Source organism: Juglans regia, chromosome 15 (genome assembly GCF_001411555.2).
Source record: "Juglans regia cultivar Chandler chromosome 15, Walnut 2.0, whole genome shotgun sequence".
Lineage (NCBI taxonomy): Eukaryota > Viridiplantae > Streptophyta > Magnoliopsida > Fagales > Juglandaceae > Juglans > Juglans regia.
Genome location: NC_049915.1, coordinates 15,961,759 through 15,979,859, shown reverse-complemented (window position 1 = coordinate 15,979,859; position 18,101 = coordinate 15,961,759). Strand labels below are relative to the sequence as shown.

Here is an 18,101-nt window from a genome sequence, read left to right as displayed (position 1 = left end):
CCAATTTGGAAACCATTAATAGAACCATTAGTCACTAATGCCGAGATCATCCTGCTTAGTGCCTCCATAACAATAACAAAAAGTAAAGGAGATAATGGATCCCCTTGTCTCAAACCACGAGAGCTCGGGAAGAAACCCTCAGGGCTGCCGTTGATTAACACAAAGAATCTTACCGTGGATATACACCATCTAATCCAAGACCTCCACCTTTCTCCAAAACCACACCTACCCAGTAGATATAGAAGAAAGTCCCAATTCGCATGATCATACGTCTTTTCCATATCTAACTTACACATAAGCCCTAAAGAGCCATCCTTCACTCTACTGTCCAGACATTCATTATCAATTAGAGCCGCATCGAGGATCTGTCTACCCTTCCCAAAGGCATTTTGAGGTTTAGTAACAATCTTCCCCAAAACCCCACTTAAACAGTTAGCAAGCACTTTTGCAATAATCTTATATGTTCCATTCACTAGGCTAATAGGCTGAAAATCTGTAATCTCAATGGCTCCTACTTTTTTAGGGATTAAAGCGAGAAAAGTGGTGTTGAGACTTTTCTCAAATTTTCCTACCGAGAAAAACTCCTGAAACACCTTCAGAAGATCTTCTTTAATCACCTCCCAACATTCTTGGAAAAAACCCATAGAGAACCCATCAGGGCCGGGGGCCTTATCTTTTGCCAATTTCCTTACTACATCATTAACTTCTTCCTCTTCGAATGCCCTCTCCAATCTAGCAACATCCCCCGACTCAATGGTGTCAAAGACCAATCCATTCAACGTGGGCCTCCACCCCACCTGTTCAGTGAGGAGCTTTCCAAAGAAGTCGACCATGTGATCTTGTATAACCTCTTCTTCTCTGTATTTGACCCCCTCAATTTTCAGCACTACAATGGTATTATTTCTTCTATGAGAGTTTGCAATTTTATGGAAAAACTTCGTGCTCCGATCCCCTTCCTTTAACCAAAGAGCTCTTGATTTCTGGCACCATGACATTTCTTCTTGTAGGATTATCCTCTCAAGAGCCGCAACCAGCAAAATCTTTTGTGCTTGCTCCTCCTCAATAAGTTGTCTCCCTTCTCGTATTCTTTCTAAATCATGTATTTCCCTCCACTTAGTATTTTTGTTTTCCTCAACATTGCCGAAGGACTACTGATTCCACTCCTTTAAATCTTTTTTTAAAGCTTTCAGTTTATTTGCAAAAATGAAACTGGGAGTACCCTCAAAATGATATGAAATCTACCACTGTTTAACCCTTTCCACAAAACCTTCAAACTTCAACCACATATTCTCAAACTTAAAATACCTTCTACCGCTACGAATACCTCCACAATCAAGCAAAATAGGCCAATGATCCGAGGCTAGACGAACCAAACTTGTTTGCCAGACATCCGGAAAATGGCTTTCCCATTCAGGTGAAATCAAGAAACGATCCAATCGGGACCAGGTCTGATTATTTGACCATGTGGCTAAACCCCCTGCAAGTGGAAGGTCGATCAAATTCAAATCAAAAATACACTCTGAGAACTCCAAACTTGCTGGCCTCAATCTTCTACTTCCAAAACATTCACTTTGGAAGCGAACCACATTGAAATCCCCCCCAATACACCAAGGGAGCTCCCACCAGCTATGTACCCCCACCAACTCGTCCCACAGCAATCTTCTATCAACATCTTGATTAGGCATACACACCTGCAAATGCCCACAAAAAGCCATCTGATACACATTTAAATGAACATGCTATCATATATCTCCCTATGTATTCCTCCACTTTCTCCACCACCCGCTTATCCCACATCACCACAATTCCTCCCGATGCCCCTGAAGAGGCCAAGTATACCCAATCTACATAAATATTGCTCCATAAACTCCGCACAGTCTTCCTATTTATCATCTTCAGCTTCGTCTCCTGTAAGCAAACAATGTCCGCTTAACACTCACGAATTAAATGCCGAATCCGAAGACGCTTCTCTACCTCGTTTAGACCCCAGACATTCCAAGATACAATCTTGGGTTTCATTGAGAAAAAGCCAGCCCCTTTCCTTTTGCCCTATTCCTACTAGAGCTACCTTATGAGTTCATCGACCACATCAATTTTTTTATTTAGTTCCCGACTTTTCTTCGAGTCCCCCTTCTTTTTTTGACAATGTCCAGCTTCCATAACAGTTAACAAAGCTATGAACTACTCCTCATACCCATCACATTCAATCCCCACCACATGTTGAATTTCTTTTGCTTTATGTATTACCCAATCTGAAGCCTGATCTGGGAAATAGTAGTTCAATGGGATAGGATTCCCCATCTTGTTATTTAAGTTCTGAAAACCTCTCCCCACCGAAAGCTCCTCCAACTCGCACGCCTCAGGGATGAAAAGTTCATCCTTCACTGAGTGCATCAAATCATCCGAGTCCTCTTCCTCAGCCACCTCAAAATCCTCTAAAAGTTTCATAGACAGGTCCACCGAAGCCAAAATCATCCCTCCACCACCCTTCGTCGGCAAGTTTTGGGTCTCCTTAGGTTGAGAAAAACACGTATCGGCACCCACCAAAGTCTGTTGCGCATATACTACCGACGGCACCTCGTCGCCGGTCTCCTCTACCACCGTCAGCGTCGTCTGTGCTACCGTCAGCTGACCATTCACCGTCGGCTGGCTGTTCGGCACAAACCCGAGGCTATGCAACTCAGGTGGGAAGCACAGGCTCTGGCTCCCGATAGGCGTTACGGGCTGGGCTTCCCCCAGATCCCTCCTGCCACTTTGGGTCTTGGGCTGAGACGGCCCAACCCCATTCGAGTTCTGCTTGTTGGGCCTAGACAGCCCAGTCCCACCAACCAGTGTAACGTTTTGATTATTGGGTCGAGAAGGCCCCCCCTTTCGCCACACAGCCCAACCCTTACCCCTATTAAAATTCTGATGAGCCTCATTCTGGGCTTTGCTAGGCCCAAGGCCTGTAACTTTTGTCTTCCCTTTTAAAACCCCCTAATCTTCCTTTGCCTTAATTGCACCAAAAAATTCCACTATTGCAGCCATGTCCCTCTGCAAAGAATGCAGTTGCCTCTGCATTTCCAGCAACCTCTTTTTGACTTCCCACGTCTCCTGACACACCACAGTGCCCCCGCCATGGGAATGGCTCAACGCACCATTCAATGTGCCTTCCCGACGCCACTGCCCTTGCCCTCTCTATCAGAAACTCTCACGCCACATTTCGGCATCGACGCAGACAAGGCCTCCTTATACAACCATGCATGGTGCCTCAACACCCGTTTACCATGATTCCGATAACCTCCACCCACTCTAGTGACCTCCTTCCCTTGCTCTACCAACACCTCCCTCATCTTCCTCCATCCCCTTCCATTTTCTCCTTCAGGAATACATAAAACAATTCTTCTCCCCCCCTGGTTATACTCTGAAATTTCAAGATATCCCCCTCTCCTATTTGCACATCGTTGAGCAATAATACTACAGAAGCCATCTCGCGTTGCTGAATACACCTCTCCTTCTTCCCCCCTGCTTAGGCTCTCCTCTAATACCTTCCCAAGCCACTGGATCGAAGAGTGCCCTAGCATCACCGTATGCTCTGTTTTCCAGCTTTTATTAGTAACTCGCAAACCATCAGCACCAGATTTTGACAAAGTAAAGCATTTGGATTCAATCACCACTTCTATAGAGCGACCCATCATAATCATCAAAACTTCATAAAAAAACACTTAACGTAACATTTCCAACGAAACAAACATTACAGGCAGCAACGAGAAGAAAAAAATGAGCATGAGTATGGAGAAAAAATTTAGTAAATTTTCTTTGTGAGTGGAAGGCGAACATTGTCTGTTTACAAGAAACTAAGCTGAAATACATTACAAGAAGAATTGCTCGAAGTTTATGGAGTTGTACATATGTTGATTGGGCTTATGATTGGGCGTTAGGAGGTATATTAGTTATGTGGGATAGAAGAGTGGTAGAGAAAATGAAGGAATTCATTGGGCAGTACACAATGGCATGTTCTTTTAAGAATGTGGAAGACAATTTTTTGTGTGTATTTGCTGGTAGTTATGGGCCGAACTCAGATAGCAATAGAAGACATCTATAGGACAAAATAGCGGGAGTTCATAGTTGGTGGGACATACCATAGCACATAGGTGGTGATTTTAATGTTACAAGGTTCTCGTAGGATGTGACCAACAATTCTCAGTGTATTTTCAACTTGGGATTCATGGATTTTCCTCTCGTTGGAGAAGCATACATGTGATCCAATCACATACATGGTCTAGACTATATAGATTTTTGGTCTCATTGGAGTGGGGAAGTCATTATCTAGACCTATGTCAAAAATGGCTGCCTCGCCTTTGTTCAGTTCACTTTCCTATCTTGCTGGATTGTGGTGGTATTCAATGAGGACATTGTTATTTTAAATTAAAAAATGTGGCTGAAAACTAAAGGTTTTGTGGACAGGGTTAGACAATGGTGGTCCTCATATCATATTCATGTCACAGCTAGTTTCAGTTTTGCAGGTAAGCTGAAAGCTTTGAAACAAGATCTAAAACTTTGGAATGCTCAATCCTTTGGTGATATTGGTGACCGTAAGAAGTCTATGTTGGAAGAGATACAGGAGTTAGAAAGGATACAAGAGGGTCGGATTCTTTCCTTGGAAGAGTTATCTCCAAAGGTAGAGTTAGTATCAAAATTAGCAAGGGTTATCTTATTGGAGATCTCTTGGCAGCAAAAGTCGAGCACTGTATTTAAAAGGAGATCGAAGTACGAAATTCTTCCATACGATGGCCAACTCTCATGGGAGAACTAATACCATTGAGATGCTGAATATAGATAATGTGGCTTGTACAGAGGCTCCTGTGATTTGAGAGCATGTTGCTGATTTTTTCGAACACTTACTGAACATGTGGGATGGCGGCCAAAACTCAATGGACTAGTCTTTAAGTCCATAGAGCCACAGAATGTTTCTTGGTTGGAGAGACCGAGATCAAGGTTCATGGGCGGGGTGAGGAAAATGGCTATAAATAAAGCACCTGGTTCTGATGGATTATTATGGGATTTTTCCAAACTATGTTGGGACGTGGTGAAGGAGGATTTAATGAAGAAGGTGTTTCACGAATGTTTTTGGTTGGAACATTTGAAAAAACCCTAAATCCGACTTTTATTGCACTTATTCCTAAGAAGATTGAGGCAATGGAAGTGAAATATTATTGACCTACTAGTCTTGTGAATGTGTATAAGATATTATCCAAGATGCTTGCAAACTGCCCAGGGGAGGTCTTGGGAAAGATCATTTTGAAACCCCAAAATGCATTTGTAAGGGTAGGCAAATTCTAGACTCAGTTCTCATCGCCAATGAATGCCTAGACAATCGATTAAAATCTGGTAATACGGGGATCGTATATAAGTTGGATATGGAGAAGGCTTATGATCATGTGAATTAGGAATTCTTAATATACTTGCTTGGGAGGTGTGGATTGGGGAGAGATGGTGCTCGTAGATCAGATGGTGCATCTCAACGGTAAAGTTTTCAGTGCTTGTAAATGGCAGTCCAGCTGGCTTCTTTAACAACTCGCGAGACCTAAGACAAGGGGGTCCTTTGTCCCACTTTTGTTTGTCATGGTTATGATCTCGGCCTTAGTTAACAGTGGTTTTGTGGCTAGATTCTTGGTTGGTAACCCTAATAGGGGTATTCTTAACATTCTCACTTATTGTTTGCAGATGACACTGATTTTTTGTGAGGCAGAACAAAAACAAATGCAGGCATTGAGGGCTCTCTTACTCTATTTTGAAGCGACATCAGGTCTGAAAATGAACTTTGACAAATCAAAGTTGGTGACAGTTGGTAATGTGCGCAACATTCGGCAGTTAGCTAACATTCTTGGATGTGAGGTTTCCTCTCTTCCCATGAATTTCCTTGGTCTTACATTGGGAGCAGCATCAAGGGCTAAATCGATTCGAGATACAGTGATTGAGAAGATTGAACGTAAATTGGCTGGTTGCAAGCGATTGTACTTGTCAAAAGGTGGTAGGATCACCTTAATCAAAAGCACTTTGTCTAATTTACCAACGTATTTCTTATCTTTATTCCCAATTCTAGCAAGTGTGGAAACTCGAATTGAGAAACTACATCATGATTTCCTTTGGAGTGGTATAGGGGATGAATTTAAATTCCACCTAGTTAAGTGGGATAAGATATGCTCCCCAATCTCTTCTAGTGCGTTGGGAATCAGAATCTGAGGATCTTTAATAGGGTTTTACTTGAGAAATGGGGTGGAGATAACGCCCTTAAGTACTTATTCCCCTCAGTTTTCAGGATTGCATGTGAAAAAGAAGCCTTAGTGGCTGATGTTATAGTGACATCTGGGGGATCAAGTCCAATGGAACGTGAAGTTTAGTAGGGCTGCCCAAGATTGGGAAGTTGGTAACTTTGAAGATTTTTTTCGTCTTCTATTCTCCATGAGACCGAGCATTCAAGGAGCTAATAGGTTGTGGTGGATACCCGCAGGTAAAGGCACATTCTTGGTTCATTTTTCTATAAGTCACACAATCGCAAGACAATCAATGCCCATAGAGGAGGATTTGACAAAATAGGGCGCCTCCTAAAGCAACATTTTTTGCTTGGTCAACTTCTCTGGATAAGATTTTAACTTAAGAAAACGCGAGATATTCATAGTAGACTGGTGCTGTATGTGCAAGAAAAGTGGTGTGAGACTGTGGATCATCTTCTACTGCATTGTAAGGTTGCTAGAGCGATATGGGATGACTTGTTCTGGAGGTTAGAGCTAGCTTGGGTTATGCCCACCACAATGGTTGCATTCTTGGCTAGTTGGAAAAATCTACGAGATGCTCTACAAATCACAGCTGAGTGGAAAATGGTGCCCATATGTATCATGTGGTGCTTATGGCAAGAGTGAATGATCGGACATTCAAAGACGAGGAACACTCTCTAGAGGAACTTAGATCACTCTGTTAGAACATTATTTTTATGGGCCATACCTGTAGATTTTAATGGTCTTGGTTTTCATGACTTTCTTGTTTCCTTTCTTCTTCCTAAATAGGCGTTACCTCGTGTATACCATCTTGTGTACTTGGGCTATGCCTATTCTTTTTTTTTTATAAGTAAATAATTATAATATATTAATAGAATAGGCATGGCCTAGGTACACCCAAGTATACAAGAGATTACACCTAGTTAGCTAGTAGAAATAGAAAAGAGAAAGTCATGAAAATCAAGGCCATTAAAGTCTACAAATCTGGCCCAAGAAAATAGAGTGCTAACAACAAGCAATCTAATCCCCTCCAAGGAGCATTCCCGATCTTCGAATATCCTGTCATTTTGTTCCTGCCAAATACACCAAAAAATACATATAGGAATCATTTTTCACACGACTGAGATTTGTGGAAGACCACCAAGGTTTGACTAGCATGGCAGAAGTTCCACTACTGTTGCAGGCATAACCCATGTCAGCTCTAAACGCCTAAAAATGCCTATTTTTATTAATACAATCGTTTACTTATAAAAAAACAACTTAGTATTAGACCACTTCAAAGCATTGTCTATTAGTTAGAACCCTCCTTCGTCTTCACCATTTCAGCCATCCTAGCCAAACCAAGAACTTCAAGCAATAGATATTAAGGCCTCATTTGATTACACAAATCATCTCATCTCATCTCATCTCATATAATCATTACAACATTCCCAAACTCTCACACAAAATACAATAAACAATTCAACTTTTTCATTTGATTACACAAATCATCTCATCTCATCTCATCTAATCATTACAACGTTCCCAAGCTCTCACACAAAATACAATAAACAATTCAACTTTTTCAAATCCCAAAACAAAAATTATATTAAAAAATTTTATTCTAACAATTTTATTCAACTTTCATCTCATCTCATCTGTGTAACCAAACGAGGCCTAAAATTTCCTGTTTTGGTAGTTATAGCATTTTCAGATATGATATAACTGTCACTTTCTTTATTCATGTCTTGCCTTTTTGGTTTATTTAGAAGTATGTTTATTTGAGGAAGGAGTTCAATGTCATGAGAACACCTCAAACAAGAAGCAACTGGAAATTCTGCAGCAACCCGATAAGATCAAGCATACACTTCTATTTTCAGCTTGATTTTGGTTGATCTTTACATTTCCTCAGCCCAGCCTTTAGTCACCCTGTAGTACTCTTTTTCCCCTCCTTAACTCCAACCTTCAAGCCACCTTCAGCCACTTGTTTCATATTGTTATAGGACACCTCAATAAGCCACCATGGCAACCACCAAAGCAACAAATAGAATCACTCTTTTAATTCTGTCCAAAACTGAAACATAGCAGCAGAATTTCTGCAACATGTTCTCCTTTGAATTTCTGCAATAGTTTCCTTCCTACTAGTTTCTATTGGGTCGACTTTTTAGCTTGTTTATCTTCATTTTAATCACTTCTAAATCCTTGCTTGTGCAATTAGGAAGGTATTAGAAAGAGGGAAGATTTGAAAACAATAAAATACAGAAGCTGTTGGCTGTCCTACTAGTGCAGAAAAGTCAGCAACTTTAACTCTCATTTCATCAGCCCCTTAGTTTACCTTTATTTCATCTCTTCAACTCAGCCTCAACATGTGACATTAGGAGTACAAAATGACCTTAAAATCTAAGACCAAAACCAGCTCTAAAGCAGCAGAAGAAGAAAATTATAGTACAGCAACAACTGCAACCGCAGTAGAAAAATAGCAACAGATGCAGCAGTTTGTTCCAACTCCTTAACAATTCGAATTCCTCTTCCACAAAGCCACAAATGACTACACCACCCTAGGTCCCTTGCAGAACCATCAATCAGCATCAATAGATGTACCAAGCAGCAGCTGCAACACACCAATCAACAGCAATCACAAGTCTAAATCTGTGTCACAACCGAAACAGCAGTTGGCTGTGCAGCAGTCTATTCTAGCCCTCTACCACCCAATCTCCCCTTCCCTCAAGCCATAGCTGGTTGCTCCATCCAAGGGGCCTTGTAAAAGCACCAAGCAGCAGCCACAAAAGCTTCAAGTAGCAACAGAATCAATGCAAGCTGTAGACAACAGCAACACCTTTTTTACAGTCATGGCAATATTATATTTGACATTTTCAACACTCGGATTCTAGCCTCTCTCTTGGTATAACTTCTATTCCTTTCCCTTCATTTTACACATATTAAAATTATGGTTAGATGACTGTGAATGGAGCTCGATTATGTACGATGTTGAAGTGTTGGGATCAATGTATGTATGCTGGAGGGTCTTGGATTGTACTATGTGGGTTGAATGATACATATATGGAGGAAGGGTGCTGAGCATTTTGTAGATGAATTGAATAGATGCAACAGTGTGATGGGCCAAGAAGCTGGATGCAATTTGTTGCAAAGGTAACCTCAAGGGGTCACAAGTTATGGCTTTGAAATTAAGAAAATGGTGGTAAGAGAATGTATGGAGGATGGATTGGATAAATGAATGGGTCAAAGTGAACGAAGTTTAAGTCAATGGTAGTTTTATGAAAGTTTTAAGATTAAGTTGCATATACACTTGAAAATGAAATAATGTAAAGCTATGTATGAATGTAGGTTGCTATCTCACACACAAATGAATGGATTGCATGAAATGAAAATGGCTTGGAGTCCAGGTAAATATTATGTTCATACTATTTTAGAGTTTTCAATTGATATGAAATGCTTTTATGAGAAAATGTCTTTTTATGAATTGGAAGAAAATGAAATATTTTTCTTAGAAATGAAATGATGTTTTTTAAATCCATGCTAAGGAAAAGATGCTTTGAAGTATATGTATGTAATGACCTTTCTTTGGCAACCCCTTTTTATGCATCTCTATGGTAATTGTATGCATGATGAAATGGATGTTTATGATCCATAAAATGAAATGATGACTTTTTTTATCGGTAAACAAAATTTTATTGATCATAAGAATAGGCAAAAGCCTAGTAAACGGGACATATACAAGAGCGTCACATTAGCGAAATGATGATGTTTTATGCTCAATGTTATGAAATGATGTTTTATAAAACCGAGGGATGAAAAAAATGAACAGGAAAGTACTGAAAGGAATAAATGAAATAAAATAAATGTTTTAATGTATGATGCTATGTAACAGTCAATGACTGAATGAATGATGGTATCAATGAAGTGGGTGTAATGGATTCCGACCGCTAAAGCTAACACAAGGGGCATAACAGTGTGTCATTCAATGAAAAGTGATAATAGTTAAATTGAATGTTGTGAAATTATTTAACTCTTTGTGAAGGAATGCACCAAGTATGGGAAATTTTTTTGTGAGGAAGGAAAACCTTCTTAAAGAAAACCCCACCTTGTAATGTTTACTAAGTGAATAAATGTTTTATGTAATGTATGGAGAGAAATGAAGAATATATGAATGAAAACCTATGTTAGCCTATGTTTACAGAATGAAGTAACACTTACTAAGTATTCGGCTCATTTTGTTTTTATGTATGCCCCACCCAGGAATGAAATGAGGACAGAGTCTGGACGAACATGGCCCAAAGAAAAGTGGATAGAAGCCTAGGCATGTTTTATATAATGTATAAATTCATGTTTTGTAAAAGGACTTTGTAATTTAATTTAATGAGTTCCACTGCAAACTCTCTTTTGATTTTCAAAGCAGGTTTAGTTTTTAATCATGGAATCTTTTATATCCTTGGGAGGAAAGGAAAAGCTTTAAAAAGTTTAGTAATTCCTGTCTCATTTTCAAAAACTATTTCTTATGGTCTCACCACAAGGGCGGGCGTAACACTAACTACCCATAGCTGTAACATTCTCTAAACCCCATTTGTACGGAATCATCAGACATGCTGGAGGTTATATACAACTGCCCTTTTCAATCCTTCCACGCTTCATAATTTTACTAATGCTGTTCCTTCCCAGATTTATCCTTCGAATGCTTATATATCCAATATAATGTTTTCATTTGGTTGCCTAATTTATCGCTAGACACAAAAACTAGCAATTGAACACTACAGCCTTTCATGTCTCCAGATCCTGACCAGCCCTTCCAAACAGACATGTATGTCTTTCAGAGGATTACAGTGCACCTACTGTATGAAAAAACCAGTGATCCATGTGGTTTTAAGAAAATTTCCAGAAACTCATTACCTGAAACTCCACTGAACCAGATTCAACACTTTCCTCTTAGTTACTAGAAAAGTGCCTCTTTCGACATGTATCCAAAATCAAATGTCCTCCCAATTTACGAAAGGAGGAAAATCTCTCAAACACATGAAATTAGATGGATGAAAAGTGAAACCACTGAGTCAAGTAAACTTAATCTAAATTAACATGAACAGTAGCTCCTCCTTCACATGCAATCCACAAAAACTATGCTTGGCCAAATATATGCAAATTCCACACAAGTTTTACCCAAGAGCTCCAATGAGAAAACGGATATCCCACATACATTAGATTCCAGGTCATTATCACATCTACCACAAGATCTTTCACTTAGAAGCTTCCCATTCTTCAAATCAGATGTCCCAACCCACCTCAGCATACTCAATGTTCAGCTACTTCTGATCAGTCAAATTCTGTGCAGCTATGGTCAGCCAATATTTTAGCAATGAGTCAAACACTTATCACAAGTATTATGATCCAAGAAGTCTATTGGTCATTTGCCTTCTTCGTCTATTCCAATCCAAATGAAATCCTAGCAAAAACAAAGAAAATAGAGCCAAAAAAAAATAGCAAGAAAAAAATATATATATCCTTTTTTAATAAGTAAAAAATATATATATCCTTTAAAAATGCTTCAAGCAATACCTATAAAATAATAAAGGCTTCAAGCAATAACCCCAACATTGAGAAAACCCCACAGAATAAGTACTCAACCTGAGTAAAGGCTTCAATTGCTAAACATGATGAGAAAAATATAGTCGTGACCAGTAGTAATGGTAGGCACATGCAGAAACATAAGTTTTCCTGATCCATAATATATGCATTAGAAAGAAGATAAAGACCTATACCATACCACTAATACTGTTCACCACTGATAAGCAGATTACAACCACAAAAAGAAGCTTCCCGTGCATCATGTTACAGTAAAAGGAGACTAAAAATGGAAATGTGTAAAAACTATTTGTGAAGCTTACAAACATTATCAGAAAAGTATTCTCTAACCTGCAACGTTTGGGAGGGAATCTGATCTCTTCCACACAGATGATCAGTGTACAATGACACTTCATTATCCAAAGAGTTGTGGAAAATGCAAGCATCTCGTTGCAAAAGAAGCGCCTGTTCAACTAAATGTTCCAACCTGTCTTCAGGAATCATAACTGTTGGGGGAAGCAGTTTCTGCAACTCCAGCAGTAGCTTTGAACGAGACTTTGACCTCACAATGTCTTGACTGCAAGACCCAACTAGATTACACTGTGAAGGAGCAACTATGCAGGAAGAAAGTTCACGAACTCTCTTATTAATGCATAGAGGTGCAATCTCAGTCCTCAATGTCTTCAATGCATCCATGACCTTTTCTGCATCCAAAAGTTCAAAAAACTTCTGCTCTAGAATCAGAAGAGAGGCTGACAAAACAATCCTTTCATCTAACAGTCCAATTTTGAGCAATGTAGAAACACTTTCATCCCAATTTCCATCAAGTATTTGCTGCATAAACACATTTATCACAGAGGAGTGTAATGGTATTCCAGACTCTTCCTCTAGGTGCGCACCACTCTTCTTATAGCCAAGAGAGTACAACGCGTTGGCTATTATACGAACAAATTCCACTCTTTTAATAATTCCTTTTGAACCAACAACCTCTTTGTCCACTTCAGATGCTAGGGGTCGAGCCATCAAATCACTCGAAGAAGCAGATACAGGCTCTATAAAAGATGAACCGTTTGAAAGACCTCTCAATTCTTCAAAAGACACTTTCGTGCGTTTTGTGGCTGGTTCTTCATCCTCAACGCCTCCCATGAAATGTGCACCTCAGCCCATATATTACTACAACCAGAAAGACAATAAAGAATCTAATTTGAAACCCATCACCAGTAAATCACAAGAATAACTCTCTGGATAAATTTGTCAAACTATCAGTTATAAATTCCAAAGCTGAATGTAACAATACGGAAAGCAACAGCAAAGACTCAATCAATAAACTAGACATATTATATCAAATACAAACTTTGGAAAGTACATTCCTCTACCTTTCTGTGTTTCTAAAGATCAAATAATTGAAAGTTTGGATGTACACACTTACCACAATTCTATGTGAGTTTCACAGGTTGTTTGGATATCATCCCACTAGCGTATAATGTTTTTTATTATAAGTAATAAGAGATTTTATTGACAAATAAATAGGCATAGCCCAAGTACATGGGAAGTATACAAGAGATAACACCTAAATACAAGCTAAGAGCTAGAATAAGCTAAGAGCAAATCATGAACATTATCTCCATTTAATACAAGAAGCTTAGCCCAGGTACACAAAGTACTATAGAAAAACTCTCTAAGCTCTCCCCTCGAGTGTTCTCTATCTTCAAAGCATCGCTCATTCCTTTCCAACCATAAGCACCACATCAAACATGAAGGAATCATCTTCCATGTCGCAACAATATGATGGCTCCCCTTAAATCCTTGCCAACATGCTAAAAGATCCACCACTTGCTTGGGCATCACCCAAGCAAAACCTGTCCTATCAAAAATCTCATCCATAAAAGTCTTAGCCACCTCACAATATAGAAATAAATGGTCAACAGATTCACCATTTTTTTTACACAAGCAGCACCAATCCGCAACAAAAAAACCATGCTTTCTAAAATTATTCGTGGTCAAGATTTTTCCAAAAGGCGCCAACCAACAAAAATATGCAACCTTACTAGGAACCTTAGATCTCCAAATGCTCTTCCAAGGGAATTTGTTGGCACAATGACAAGTTAATGCCTTATAAAAGGAGCTAACTGAAAATCTGGAATTTCCAGCGTGTATCCACTGCAGACTGTCTTCCCTTCCCTGCACAATCTTCATGTGGTGTAATCTTCCAAAAAAAACAGAAACAATGTTCACTTCCCAGTCATGCACATCTCTAATGAAATTTACATTCCATTGGAGCTTATTGTTTAAAAAAATAAAGAAGTCAGCCACTGCAGCTTCTTGATCACTAGCAATTCTGACTAGAGAAGGATAAACATTCTTGAGAGCCGTATCCCCACACTAAGTATCATGCCAAAAACTAATCCTTGTCCCATCACCCACCTTATATTTAATATGATTGACAAATTCCCCCCAACCAACCAGAATGAACTTCCACAAACCTACCCCATACACTCCTCTAACTTCCTTAGAACACCAACTCCCCTCAACCTTCCCCGTGGGCTTATCCAATATGGCCCATTAGATATAATTTAGGCCCAATAAAAATTATCAATATCTCGACCTTAGAATTATTGGGTCGGGTCGTTACACCAAACCTTCACAAGAAACCGGTGAGCATACCTTGTTCCAACTTACCAAGTGAAACTTTCTTTCCTCTCCAAGACCAACCCACTAAAAATTTTGGAAAATCCTCCCAATTTTATTAGCCACCCCTGCAGGCAAAGGGAAAAGAAGAAGGAAATACGTAGGAAGCTTATGATGTTACAATTGGAGACCCTTGGAATCATTATAAAGGGCAAAAACTTCTCATTCTCAAGCAATGTAGAATCACATAAACCACCTACTTATACTCAAAGTGGGAGGTATTACAAACACCCCCCCCCCCCTTTAAATCGTTGACGTCCTCATCAAGCCATTTCATCATAGGTGTTACAACTCCAGTCTCACAAGTCTAGTTGGGATTGTCTCTAATACCATTTATAATGACCCAAAGAAATTTCAAGCAACATTTAGGGCTATACTCCAAAAAAAACTAGTCAACATGGGATCCCTCCTTTGGAGTCATTAGAACTGTTATCTCTCAAGTAATGTGGGATCCAATTCACCACCTTCCTATACTCCATTCAAAGTATTACATTACATTTCTAATAGCATTCTTATCATATACATTTTTACCACTACAATTCTAAAAGATCAGGCAATGTTCATTTTTTGGTAAGTAAAAAGATTTGGAGATATTTATACACACCATAAGTATATATAATCCATGATATCATTACACGTTCAAAGCAGGCTGTTTTTTTATTTCTTGTGGTTTGCATATACTTCCATACTTCTACAGTTACTCCTTCGTGTTTGAAAAATTAATTCCAGTTAGGTGGCAGCATTTCCAAAACTTGCTGGATTTTGTAACCTTTGTTTTTGCCAGAGGGAAATGGACAGAGGGAAACTATATCTACACAACAATTTAATTTTCCTTGAAAAGTCTGATCCAATTATGCAAGTTACAGGTAATGGTCAACCAATTGTTCAAACACCAATTTAAGCTGTGTTCTATCTCATAGAGAGCATTAGTTTAATGAAATATCATTTTACAAGCTCAATCACGTTGGCTCGCAATACAAACTCTATAATCAATGAAAGAAATTTGCATTACATGACTTCAACAATACATTTTATCAAGTCAACTCAAGGATTTTACGGGCATTTAACACAAATTCTCATGTGGATAAATCTAAATTCTGTATGTTTACCAGTAAAATGGCCCATAAAATTGATGATCCATTTTCCAATAAATTAAAAACATATTTATAAAAGAACAAAACAAGTTTAAGCAAACACATTGCACTAAATTAAAATGTACTTGACCACACAGGAAGAAAATAGTTACTGTTAATGTCTTCCTGAGATCTGAATAGTTCCCAAGAAAGGGAAAGAAACAAAATAGATCGCAATATGCATGCTTCTTAGCAATATTAATTAAAACCCACTACAAAAATATCAATAGAAAGGGAAAGGGAAATCCTACCATACGAAGCAATCAAGCCCCATAAGAATAAGTAATCTACTATAAATTTAAGCAATCCCAAAACAAACTCATGCATTAAAAAAAGAGAAAAAAATCCAAGAACGAATAGAAGAGTACAAATTACCCAACTTTAGACGTAATTATGCTGTAAGATAACAAAACTTCAATACCCAGAAAGCGATTTAGTGTGGGAGCCAATCCGGATGAACAGAAAATGAACCCAGGACAAGAAAACAGATTGATTATCAGTAAGGAGTAGAGGTAACACCAAAGGATCGAACACCCAAAACAAAGAACTTTCTTTTTCTTACTTGTCGGCACATAACAGTAATAAAAAAGGGGGGCAAGCGCAGGATTGGAGTGGAGACCGAAAATTTGTGAAATATGCGTACAGAAAGTAGAATTTACAGCTAAAAGGTATTCGTACCCCTTCAGAAGGAAGGTGTTTGGATTCTTTGGAACCTTTGCGGGTAGAAGGAACACACCGAGTTCTCTTTGCGTTGAGGTAACCAACTAGAGGGCGGGGGAAGAGAGAGAGAGAGATGGGTTTGTGAGTCTTTTAGTGGGGCTGTCCATGGGCTTGCCATAACCTGAAACTCGGTGGCTGGGTAGTTCGATTGGTCCAAATTTGGGCGGTCGAGTCCAACTTCAATGTTAAAAGAGAGAAGGGAAAAAATAAATAAAAAACCAAAACAAAAAAATAAAAAAATAAAAACAAAATAGGATCAGATTAATATCATTGTTTTGATACCTGAAATCTTCAGTTTTAATATTTAGATCCAAAGTCCTTTCCTTTTTGAGTAAGGTGTAGGTCATTTCCTTCTTAAAAGAGTGAGGCAGCGGAGTAGGGTTTCTCTATATTCACATTAGAATTCAATTGTTTGCAAACAAATAGCCATGGCAAATGAACTAACAAAGGTATGGGAAGGTTTTAAACTAACAGATATTGAGAAAGAAGAGGTGGAATTCACAGTTGAAGAGACTAAGGGCAGGTTTGGGGATGAGATGAGAATTTTATATTTTATTTTAGTGTTTAAAATATTATGTTTTAGTATTATTATTGTATTAGAATTTGAAAAAGTTGAATTGAGATTTGAAAAAGTTGAATTATTTATTATATTTTGTATGGGGATTTGAAAAAAGTGTAATGATGAGATGAGATGATATGAGAATTTTGTGTCTCATCCCACCCCCAAAACCTGCCCTAAACATGCAGATGCATGAGCTCAAAGGTGCCTTCTTTTACTAATTTTGATGGACAAGATTCTTAACAAAGAAGCTTTTAAAGCAACTTTGACAAAAGTTTGGAATCAAAGAGATGTGGATACTGAACGTGTAATAAATGGCAGACCTTTGACCTTTGATAAACATTTAATCTGTATTTAAACTTTTGAGAGAAGTACTCCCCCTAATGAGGTGGTTTTTTTATCAAGAACCATTTTGGATCCAACTACATGTTTTGCCTTTAGCAAGCATGACCTATGAAGGAAGGGAAAGAATTGGATCCTCTCTAAGGGAATGTGGTTGTGGATGGAATTGGATAGGGAAAATACTTCTGAATTAGGGTCAACATGGACATCACTAAACCTATTCCTCATGGGAAGTTGGTTAGAGTAGAAGGCAAACTAAGTTGTATTGACTTGAAGTATGAAAGACTAACTTTATTCTGTTTTCATTGTGGGGTTATTCAACATGTGTAATGGGAAAAACAAGATTCTGTAATTTAGGAAATGTTCAATCTCAATATGGTCAACAGTTAAGGGCCACGACTTTCAATTTACTAGGTAATGGAGATAAAAGATTAGGGGGTAGGGGAAACAGAATTCAGAATTCTAACCAAGGACATGAGGAGGGTCCAAGTACTAGGGCTATAATTACTATACATGGTAATCAGGTAACCCAAGAAGAAGTTCCTCTTGAAGCTGCTCAGGGTCAACAACTTGGCAAAGGAAAACAAATAGTTGAATTGGAGTATCATGAGGGGCGCAAGGATATTAAGGCTCAGGAGGGAAATCAGAACACAGTCAAGAATTCCAACCTAAGTCTTCAAACAAGTCAGTTGCTAACACAATTCATGTGCAAATTGTGGATGTGGTAACTACTACAATTCATGTGCAGAAAGTGGATGTGGTACCTAAGCCAATGGGTTGGAAAAGAAGGGCACGAGCTATTAACTTACCTATGCCAGATGAGATGGATAGTGACATCACCAATAGAGTTGA

At 38.7% G+C, this 18,101-nt stretch overlaps 1 protein-coding gene across 6 annotated transcripts in view; it reads right to left on the bottom strand.

Annotated features, from left to right (window-relative positions):
- LOC108985831 (WD repeat-containing protein 26 homolog) overlaps window positions 1-16,528 on the bottom strand; it is a 45,962-nt gene extending 29,434 nt beyond the window's left edge. Inside the window, exons 1-3 of one of the 6 annotated variants that reach the window (XM_035686028.1) lie at window positions 16,191-16,495; window positions 16,004-16,040; window positions 12,159-12,980 (exon numbers count right to left, since the gene is read on the bottom strand). In XM_035686028.1, the coding sequence (XP_035541921.1) occupies window positions 12,159-12,953 (795 nt within the window). In that variant the 5' untranslated portion in view covers window positions 12,954-12,980; window positions 16,004-16,040; window positions 16,191-16,495. Of the gene's footprint in view, window positions 1-12,158; window positions 12,981-16,003 lie in introns of all 6 variants that reach the window. The other 5 variants (XM_035686027.1, XM_035686029.1, XM_018958266.2 and 2 more) reach the window with 5 other exon arrangements.
- Between the last annotated feature and the right edge of the window lie 1,573 nt (window positions 16,529-18,101).